This window comes from Megalops cyprinoides, chromosome 5, assembly GCF_013368585.1.
Source record: "Megalops cyprinoides isolate fMegCyp1 chromosome 5, fMegCyp1.pri, whole genome shotgun sequence".
Classification (NCBI taxonomy): Eukaryota; Metazoa; Chordata; class Actinopteri; order Elopiformes; family Megalopidae; genus Megalops; species Megalops cyprinoides.
Window position 1 is genome coordinate 34,132,629 of NC_050587.1, and position 11,082 is coordinate 34,143,710.

The 11,082-nt window shown below is 41.3% G+C and overlaps 1 protein-coding gene across 1 annotated transcript; it reads right to left on the minus strand.

Annotated features, from left to right (window-relative positions):
* Window positions 1–6,222: 6,222 nt before the first annotated feature.
* Window positions 6,223–11,082, minus strand: hint1 (histidine triad nucleotide binding protein 1). The gene is made up of 3 exons (XM_036529845.1): window positions 10,933–11,082; window positions 9,121–9,225; window positions 6,223–6,538 (listed from the first exon to the last, which is right to left on the minus strand). The coding sequence occupies exons 1-3, from the start codon at window positions 11,041–11,043 to the stop codon at window positions 6,374–6,376; spliced, it is 381 nt and encodes a 126-aa protein (XP_036385738.1). The 5' UTR covers window positions 11,044–11,082; the 3' UTR covers window positions 6,223–6,373.

The window sequence follows — 11,082 nt, forward strand, 5'->3', positions numbered from 1 at the left end:
TCTGTAACACTGTTGGTTCAGAATTGGTTTGTTTCTCATTTTGTTCACAGAAGCACACATTTTGTGGCTAGACACATGTACTATAGTTATCAACAATTTTACTAATTGTACATGAATAGACTAACAGTAAATATAAATGCAAGTCCGTTTATTTTCGTTACAGGTTTCTTATAATGAATAATGTTTTAATGGCAATTTTATGGCCATTGCTTGTGAACTGAATTCAAACCATGAGTAATTTTATTTTTACTTGAGTGCATTAATGCTTCACTGAAAAAGTCCTGCTGTAACATCCATTTATTTGGGATAACTGCAGTTGGAGAGGTGTTTGCATTGCTTGGAGTTTTTCATTTTGTTTGTAAAACCAGAAAATGTGCTGTCGAACATATTACCTTATTTTTTATTTGTATGGTGTTTGTTTTAAAAATGAGCTAATATTCCTGAAGAAACCGGGTTTTTAAAAAAAGGTACACCTTTTGACTTCAAGCATAGGTGCCTCAGATTACCTCTCTTTTCACCGTGCTTTCAAAGCATAATTATAGGCAATAATCCTGCCTGAAATCACTCGCTCTGCTGAACAAAAGCAACAAGGTGGACTGCAGGTTTTTTGGCTTCCTTCTCCAGCAGAAAAAAACGAGGAGAGATTTAGAATAACACCGTGTCACATCTCAGTGAAAAGAAAAACAATGAAGAATTAAGGGGCTTTTTTGTATTCAGAAGCGGAATAGTAATTGCTGGTTTAATCTATTCAAAGCTAACAGCCTTGACCCCACGTTGATTTGCATACATTTTTTTCTCTCCATCCATAATGAGTGAAATTTGAACATATAAATGTTGATTAAATGGGGAGTTTGGACTAGTCTCCCCTGATATTGTGCAGAAATGACCTGGGCACAGGTTATAACAGGGCTGTCAAAGCCTGAAAGCCATAGTTATAGTGGTCAGATTCCATATGTAACGCGTTGCTAGGTATCAAGAAGTTGAAGTTACCCACCACTTGAGTAGGCTATTAATGATCCCCTTGTAATCAATTGAGAGAACAGAGGCACATGTAGTTCAGTTACTAAACAACTGTGCATGCTGCAGTGGATGGGGAACTGTATGGAAATGGACTTTTGCAAGCACCATTTTGACCTCTCACAGAGGAGTTCATCTACGCTTGTAGCACTAAAATAGAGAGTGAAATGAAACACAGCCAAAACTGCTGTGAAGGACACAAAAAAGCAACCCTTAGGTTCAGCAATATCCTTGCAGAGACTTGAGGGAAAAGTTTTGGATTCAGCCCATAACAGGAGTCATGGCTCAAAGCACATCCTAAAGTGTGCATGGGAGTGGTTCAAAGGAAGGAGGTGAAGAGGAGATTATGTGCTAAAGTCATTTCGCTGGCAAGTCAAACACCAGACCAGGCTGAAAAAGAAATGAGCAATCAGGAGACAGGAGGCATGCTCAACAGTATGTGGATCGAATATTATCTATGTCAATACAGGCGGTTGACAAAATAATGGAAACACCAAATGAAACAGGACTTGTATTTTTTAAACTAGATTCAAATGGAAAAAGTAGTCTACATATTTGTTTCATATTAATGTCAATAGTGACAGAAATAGCTGAATTATTTGTGTTGAATATTGTGACGGCATATGCAAAGGAAGAACTGCATCAGGAAAGTGGAACATTGGTCAAAGGTAGAAGCTCACTGACAAAGATTGGAGATTAAACATTTAAGGGGATAGGTGGTAAAAAATGCAAAACAAAAATTAAGAACAGAATTCACACCTTTATGACCCAATCTCTGTACGTCGTGAGGTTCACAAAACTTATATTAATGATTGGACATTCAGAAACTGCTCGTAACAAAGGCCATTGCACAACCTGGTGAAATGACCACAAACCCTGGACTCCTGTGCAGTGAAAGAAAGTACTATGTTCTGATGAGTCATCTTTTACTCTTTTTTTTTTCTGGATGGGCTTATGTTTAGAGAAAGCTAAAGGAAGCCTTCAATCCACACTACCTGTTTCTAACTGTTAAACATGATGTTGGATCTCTTATGGTATGGGCAGCCATCTTTTGAGTCATTGGGTTTGATTACTACAGCTCATGGTAGAATTATGACAAAGGAATACAAAGCCATTTTAGGCAAACAGGACCCCCTATGGTGCAAACACTGTTTCCTCAAGATATTCCCATATTTCAAGATGCCCCCCATTCACCCCCATCGACACTGCTACCATTCAAGGGCAATTTCATGAGCACCAAGGATGAAGTCAAACACCTTCCATGGCCTCCCCAATCACCAGGTCTAAACATCACTGAACCTTTGTGGGAGGTTCTGGAATGTGGAGTACAGTTTAGTTTTCTGCCCCCTTCATCTCTCAATGAACTGGAGACTGTCCTTGAAGAATGCTACAATATCCCACTGGAAACAATTAAAAACCCGTAATGCCAAGATGGACTGAAGCTGTCCTGAAGGCCTGCACACCCACTGTGTGTGTGTGTGTGTGCGTGTGTGTGCGTGCGTGCGTGTGCTTGAGTGCAGAATAAATAATGGCATAAAGGCAGTGACGGGCTCAGCCAATCAAAGATGAAAACAGAGCAAATAATTTTAATTCAACACCAATGTCTATCTCAGTCGAAGTATTCAACTCAAAACAGGGTCTACTATGGGTTTTGAAAATTTTACTAGAGTTGTCAGAACAGAATTTTCCTTTGGGGACACTGTAGGCAATTTACTACTACTTTTAATTCTGAGGCATAATGTGCATAACTAGCAATTAAGTTAGTATTCCAATAAATCCTGGTAATAATCTTTCAAATTATTTAATGAGCCTGTCATGTCTTAAGATGTTGTATATTATGGTTTGTTCATCCAGACTTGAAAAGCAATTTAATTAATAATGGTTTCATAACTCTAAGTACTTAATTTGATTTAAATCAGAACTGAATATTACAAGCAGGAAAGAGGAAGTATTCCATCACTAAATCCAATTTACTGAAAAGAACAAAAAGTAGGCCCTTAAGATTATAATCGAGCAAAAGCTTTACCGCACTTCCAGTCCCAGTACTTCCTCTCCAAATTTGACTATGACATCACACAGAGTGTCTAAGCTTTAATTGCAATCTTATATATGCAAAAGCAATTAAAGTAACACTGTGGAATAAATGAAGCAGAAATATGGAATGTATAAACACAGACATCTGTACTCTACATTTTTGGTGGTCTGACATTTTGGAAGTTTGATTTGCAGTGCGTAAAACAAAATTGCACATTTGTCATTTAAATTGTGTATTTTGATGAGAAAGTTATTTAGTTGTACGAAGAAGAATTTCTTCTTTATTTTACAAATTACTAAACTGGATTGCATAAATGGCATTTTAAACTTTTATTCCTTACTTAAAATGGCTCAAAATAAAGCACATCTATGATAACTGAGGATATCTGTGCATTTTTATTCTGCAGATTTTTTTTTTTTTACTTTGGTCTAGCAGGCAGAAATACTTGCCTAAAAATGACATCATGGATGAAAATGGGTTAAAACATTTTCTACAGACATGACTTCTCTTCCCATGAAATCTTCACTTTTTTCCATTAAATCTTTTCTGATTTGAGTTGCCATGTTCAGTGTTTAGGGGCCTGTATCCCTTCCCAGTTATTGTAACTGTAGGTTATATCTGATTGGATATGATGAAAGGAGGCAGGATTTTAATTGGATACTTTCAAGTTGATGCTTAGGGCCAAATGTTCTTTGGGCCTTTCCTAGAGTTGGGTTGGCAAATGAGCCATCAGGTTGACCTAAACCAATTGACCCCTAATTCCCGGAATGACACGTATACATCCCATTTCAGTCCAAACTGTTATGAAAACAGACTGTTTGGTTCACTGTACAATATTCACACTTATCATGTTACTACCAACAGAATATTCTGACTGAGGTTGCGGAACTGTCCCCTTAACAATGCCCCACAAGATCGTTCAATAATGATTGTCTTTTCCTGTGAAAGAGGTACCATGTCATAGTTTTTCAGCCCATACAATAATCTTTGGCCCAACTCCCACAAGGATTCGCAAAACATGGCAGAGGCAAGAGTTATTAAGTTATGAAGCCTCAGCAGACGTTGGCAGTAGGGACAGGTGATGAGACCAACCTTCTTCAAAGAGATTTCTTCTACAGCTCAAATGATGCCAACTGGCATTTGAGTCTGTACTTCAGTTCTGTGCTAGATGAATTGCAGATGGTTGCTGCTTTTTCCCATAGTTGCAACTGCTTTATTAGATATGGGAACTTGTAACCTAAACCGCACAAGAAAAAACCCCTCCCGACACTGGCAAAGGGGCTCAAGCGCATTTCTGTTGACCAAATTAAGAACGAGATTGCTGAAGGTCACCCAGGGCTGCTGTTAGTTTACCTCACAATCATCATTGAACATGTGCATCTTATTGTAGCTTGACATTCACTTTTCTGAGGAAAGTCATTAGGTATTTGAGAAGGGACCCCAGGGAAGGGCATTTAGGCGGAGATAGCAATATCCTACATTTCTGGCCTTTAGAAGCTCGTTAATGAATGCTTAGTGCTTCCAACCAAACATCTTCCCTCTGTTTCATTTTCTAAACAGCCATCCTGGGTGCCTGGCACTGGGGAAACAGGGTTTAGCAAAAATGTACTTCTGCCTCCTAGAGCCCCTAACAGACAACAGCAACAAGACCTCAAAGAGATGTCATAAGAGTGTGGGCTCTAGTAAGAGCCTTCTCTCAGGGCGTCTCCTCTTTCCCCCTGGCCTGGTTTTGGCGTTTATCAGGACACTTCCTCACAGTCAGTTCTTTTCTTTTTTTTGTGCAGAGCTGCCCATGTCCTGCCCTTTCCGGCCAGCCGCTGCATTAGTTACCATTAACCCAGCCGAGTGTTAGCGGAATGAGTTGTCAAACCCGCAGACCAGGTGACTCTGTATCGAATTTGCATTTTAATAGCCTGACAGCACGGGCGGCTCTCAGGCACTTGATTCAGAACGCCTACACGGGATCCCCGCTTCACGTCGGCTCTTTGTTCTAAGCTGCGGATCTGAGATGCATGCCAACTGATTGGCTCCGCTGCCCCCCCGTGGCCTGCATGCATAATGCACCGTACCCTATTTTTAGCAGTGAGCGCGGCTTGGGGAGAGGGCTTACGCTACGCTCACGCCTACGGGGGCCGATCCATTCTCCAGGCTGAGATACAAATTCTGATGTGCAACAGATCGTCAGATCGTCCAGTACACCCATCATGAACTGCAAACGCAAAACATGCAGGTCTAGGTGCATGCGGTATGAAGAGAATTGTGTGTGTATGTGTATATATATATATATATAATATATGTATGTCTGTATATGGCAAATAAAAGTATATAGATATATCAAACTCATTAAGTAGTTACAGTGATGAACACAGCGATCCAGTGGTTTGTTACTGTTGTTTGGTTATCTGGACTATACTGTTTTTTCTGGCTGGACTCCTGTGGTATGCATTTTGCATTTGTGCAGAAAAGTAATGCTGAAATTGCCGGTGGCATTTTAGGCTCTCTAACCCACTTAAAGGCATATTTTAATTTGACTGGCACCAACAAAGGGGGCTATATTCCTGCCCTGGTTTCCCACGCAGCATGTGCAAAACATGGAATATGAAATCAGCTGCTTACTTTCATTCTTGATGTAAGCCATTAAGTATACTACCTCAGTCAAATTGCAGAAAACCCTAATTCCACAACATCAGTGTCCACAATGTATGTTATTGTATATATAATTATTTAAAAATATTTTTGTGTAGAAGTATTAAACTACAAAATATTTGTTCGCAACTCCTATGCTGTGATGAATTACCATTTACTAGCTTATTAGAGCTTCTGTAATAAGCTCAGACTACTTTCAATCACAGAACTACTGCAGACTAACCACTGGGCTTTTAGTTTCTCATTGTATGCCCACTAGATAAGAGGATTCAGACTTTCTTCCAGAGGACAATATTTACAGGAGTGTATAATTAAAAACCAGGTCAAGTCTACAGCTGACTTCAACAAGCGCCGTGATAATCATTCCCCTCACGGCTACTGCCGTCACGTGTTCCTCAGACATTAAGAAAGGCAAGACAGCTTTGGCTGCATCACCAGTTCCATTATTTATTATTGTTCAGACTTCAAATCAGAATTGCAGGTTGCAAAGTCTGGTGTTAAAGCAAGAGGAACATCACTCGGGAGACAGTGGTATAAGTGCATTTATTTGCCACTGGCTTTCTCCACTGAACAGACAAGACAGGTTGACACCATGTGTGACTACGGATTGGCGTTCCATCTTAGGTTAGGTGCTGAGGCGAGGTGTTAGGGGTTTGGATTGATTGCTTGGGGTGTTTAACCAGGGGGCCAGCCCATCTGACGGCCGCCCAAAACGTGGATGTGGATGTGGTAGACGGACTGGCCCCCGTCCGGCCCCTCGTTGAGCACCAGTCTGTAGCCCTTCTGCAGCCCCATCTTCTCCGCGCACTGCTTGGCCACGATCATCATGTGCCCAAGGAGCTGTGGGAGAAAGAAAGAAACACCTGCTAGGTAAAAGGGATATCTGCTTCCGAAAAGCTGCATGCCGATATGGTCAAGGTCTCTCCCTCTGTCTCTTTCAAAATAAAGACACAGATGAATCTCATCTCACCAAGAAAATACAGTCATGGAACAAAGCCTAAGAACTAACGATCAAAATACATTAGTGATTTGGACAAGGGGAAAAGAAACGCTCCATGCCAATGCAGGGTTGGCAGTTTCTCTGTGCATGTTTAGCATCTTTTGTTCCCAGGAACCAAGGCTTAAAGTTGATGTTATATAACCTTGCACATAGTGTTAAATGAACATTATGATTCACTTTCACTGGCTTTCATATGCTAAGATTTCAGCCAATAAACTCCGGATGGTTCATTTTACTGTGAACAGCACCATCTGCTGACCATCAAATAGACTGTAATGTAAGAAGTTCGCATTAGTCATAGACCCTACCACTGAACTGATCCATTTTAACCAGTTTTCTGCAAATGGACAAGCGCTCCACAATCTTGACAACCTTAAAAGATGAGCTTTCACAGAACCACATGAGGATTAAAGGAGGACTGAAGGGTGAAAGCTGACCCATGTCTTTCTTTCTCTCTCTCTCTTTCTCTGATGTAGTGGTGAAACGGCAGCCCCTTTCAGCCAAGTGTGATTTAAGGTAACAGTTCAAAGTAAAATCCACCGTAAAAGAAACTTTCCTGTGTCGATTTCATTGCAAAGTCCAACTAACTTAAAAAAGCCTCACCGATATGCCTGCCAAAATCGTGTCAACAAAGTTGTGTATCACAGTAAATGTTCTTTGCTGCCTGATAATATGAATGGAAAAGTTACTACTGGCAACCAAAAAAGTGACCAACTATCCAAAGTGACCTGCTCCGGACATTTTAACTTTTGTCAGGCAATGCTTATGGAGTGAGGTTGCTATGCTAAATGTACATAATCTTGGTTAATCAAAATTAATGTATTCATGTGTAAACATCAGAACATAAAATGTTAACAGTATAGTCCTCTGCTTGCAGTAAAAAGTAAAGTATACCAACAAGGTGGCTGATCCCTTTAAAACAACCTGCCAAGAACCTGCCAATACTCACCCAGCAAACAGTAGCACCACTTGGCCCTGTCTGAGGGCAAATTGCAGGGCTTCAAAAGCCTTCACTTTCACAGTAATTCAGTAGCCGCATATCTTTGGAAACATTTCTATGGAGGAGTCAGTCCTTTCCCACAAATCAGTGGGGTCACATAATCCACATACTTGTCTCTCATGTGGCGGTAGAGGGCAGGAACAGGAACAGTAAACAGGTTCAGTTCCTGAACGCCCTTGTAGCCTCAAGCAAAGTGCTCCACCGGATTTCATCAGCTATAATTCAGTCATCAGAACAGACATGCAGAAAGAAATGGAAGCCAGACAAGGAACAAGAACAGACTAATTGGGAGTGGCTACGCAATCAAATGCAGTAAGATGGTTGCTTGCTTCCAATCAGAGCAATGTGTAATGACTTGTCTGTATGATTACACAGTGCATCTAGCTGGTGTTTTAGTGGTTCACCAGCACAGCATTGCAAATCGTGTGCTCTAAAACAGTATATGCCTTTTCTTATCAAGATGTGCTTGTTTTCAATAAAACAGCTCAAGCGATTCAGGGAATGCATTTTCTGCTGCATGTTCCAAACAAAATTAAATAAAACCTGCTTACTTTTTAATCAATGCAGATAACGTGCAAAAAAATGTCAACAGCTCAGATGTGCTTACACTTACTGAATCGTTGTTTTGGATAAACGTGTAAGATACCAGTTTTTAAGAGTGAATATTTGTTGAATTTTTAATCTACTGACTTATTTACTTGGCATATTTCAAGAAATTAAGCCTGTTTACAAGCATTTATTCTGCTTTGAGCATATGAGCATTTTACTACTTGTAAGTGCTCCAGACTTAATCATGTGAAACTAACATGGTTTTTAAAGTGGACTGTAAGAAGAACTGTTGCCAAAACAAATATTTGGCAGTATGTGCAAGCTACTCAGTTGCATTATAGAGCCCGGATAAGCATGCTATATAACTGAGGATGCAACTGAGCACTCATTTGATGTCAACACAACTTCAGTAAACAGGATTAACGGGCTGACATTACCAATGCACAGTGTGCATTATGCAGAAAGCCAGATGTGGATGCTTAGCACTGCATGGGAAGACAGTGCACTTCGCCACAGCGTTTCACAGAGCCAGCTGACACGGGTGTCCCATCTCCAAAGCTCGCCTGCGACAATTCATTTACGAAAGCTGCAGACGCTGCATCGTGTTTTCCCCACACCAGAACCACCACAGCTAATGGGACTTTGTTGCAAGTGTGTGGGCTGGTCTATCGGCTGATCTGCTGAATGGAGCCCTGCCCTGGCAGGAGTAGGTGTTGCCAGGGCACAAGACAGGGATCACTGCAAGCGGGGCAGTTATGCACACAAAAAAAGCTGCAGCAGAGGTGCAGAGGACAGCAGTAGAATTTGGCTGCATTTTTGTTTTGAAGCCCCGAGGCCATTGGCCAATGTCTATGAAAGGCGTGGCATACTTACAGCGGCATCACTGGCCTCTGCCTTGGACAGCTGGGAGATGGGCTTCTTGGGGACGACCAGGAAGTGCGTGGGGGCCTGAGGGGCGACGTCATGGAACACTACGCACTGAAACACACACACACAACACAGATCAATCAGAGCTCATCATTTATAAGCCTTTCCCACTGGCAGAAGCATCACTCATTCAAAACAGCACTGAGGGAACCTGACTGTCAGATAGCTAGCTATTTCAGGCCCAGGTGCTGATGCAAGGGCTAGATTAATGCAACAACACACACGTAGGAAGCCTTTTTTCACCTTACCATCTGACGACTGTACAGGAGCAGAGGTTCAAAGGGTCATGACACCATTTCATTCGTGTTTCATCTTTCAAACGCCAAAAAATCCAAGTAAATATGACACTGACTTGTAACAAGTAATTTTTCCCTACATTACCACACTCAGAAACACTGAGTGTGGTACACAAGAAAGAGGCACCATTCCAAACAAAGATTACAAAATGTTTACTCTCTTCTTTCGTGCAGGCCTAACTCTGCGTTGGATTCGCCTGGAACAGTGCCCGTTTAGTTTGTGTAAGCACGTTTTTATTACAGAATTTGGAATTTTGTAGGTTTTACGAAGGCTTTTGACTTAGAATATATGAGTAATTTGGTCTTTTGGTTGCTTGAAAGCGGTTTTTTATTATTACTATCATTACTGGTGTTATGTCTTCTGGACCTGTACTCTTTAAATGATATGAAGGAATAAACGCACGCAATGAATGATGGGGCAGAAACAGAACGCGACACGCGGTGACGCAGCTGTGCACTAGGAGAAATCTTTTTCTGCTTTCCTTTCTATTCTCAGACCAGGCTGGAACAGTAATTAACGACGTTATGAAGTCATAATTCCCAGTCATTGTGGTTATTCCTGTGCGTCACCGCCCACCCAGAAACGTCCCTCTCTACAGTAATGGTGTATTCATTCCCTGAACTGAAATGAAACAGAACTATCACTAACTCTGCTGAGTAACAAGATAACTAACTAGCTATTGCCACCTGCATATCTGCACCAATTAACAATCCGACTTGCTAACTAGCTCCCAGGCTTTTGCGCAAATCCCTTCCTCTGTAGACTGGGATTATCCGAGTCTGTCACCGCCTTTATGACTGCAGCATTTGGAAATATTTCCAGTACTATATAATATGTAATTTGCCTATCAAGCTATTTGGTTCGCCTATTTCATACAGATGTCTTCGTTTTTTTTTCCCCCCCATGTGCCCATCTATCCTGACAGTTGACGTTGGCAATGTAGTCTAGGCACTGTCTAGCTGTCACTGTCTCGCCGTCTATTACAGTTCAACTTCAACTAGCTACCAGTTGAGTCACCCATGATAGAGATTTCTGCAAACATTTCTAAACAATATTTCCTGACAAGTAAAATCAGGTAGTTAGCCAGCCAAATGCCTCATTGCAGCAGACTGAAAATTTGCTAATTTAACATTATGGCTATAACGTTAGCTGACGTAAGCACAAGAAATGGTTCTCGAGAAGCGGGCCTTAGCTAGCTAGCCATGTACCTACAGCCAAGTCAATGTTCAGATAATGCACAGGTAATAAGTTGTTGTTTTTTCCAAATATTTAACATCTAGCTACATAGCGAGCTGGCTTGTGTTGAGCAAATTCTTTAACATTTGCAATAAAGCACAAAACGTGCACAAGATATGCAGCTAACATTAGCTAGCAATAAATATAGATCATATCAATAACGTGCTAAAACAGCAACGGCTTTGTAACGGAGGAGTACTGAACAAGCAGCTGGTAAATGCACACCTCGTCATCTTCGTGGAATATTTTCGCAGGAATCTCTTTTCGAATAATTTTTCCGAAAATGGTGTCTCCGCCCGGCTGCGCAGCTTGCGCTTTCGCTATCTCGTCAGCCATTGTGCGGCGAGTCTTCCCTCGTGCTCCGGGTTTCTTATG

Coding starts and splice junctions, on each gene's coding strand:
- hint1 (XM_036529845.1), bottom strand. CDS start 11,043: ATGGCTGACGAGATAGCGAAAGCGCAAGCTGCGCAGCCGGGCGGAGAC. Junction 9,226..10,932: donor TATTCCACGAAGATGACGAG/GTGTGCATTTAC, acceptor TGTGTGTTTCAG/TGCGTAGTGTTCCATGACGT. Junction 6,539..9,120: donor CAGAGGCCAGTGATGCCGCT/GTAAGTATGCCA, acceptor TTTCTCCCACAG/CTCCTTGGGCACATGATGAT.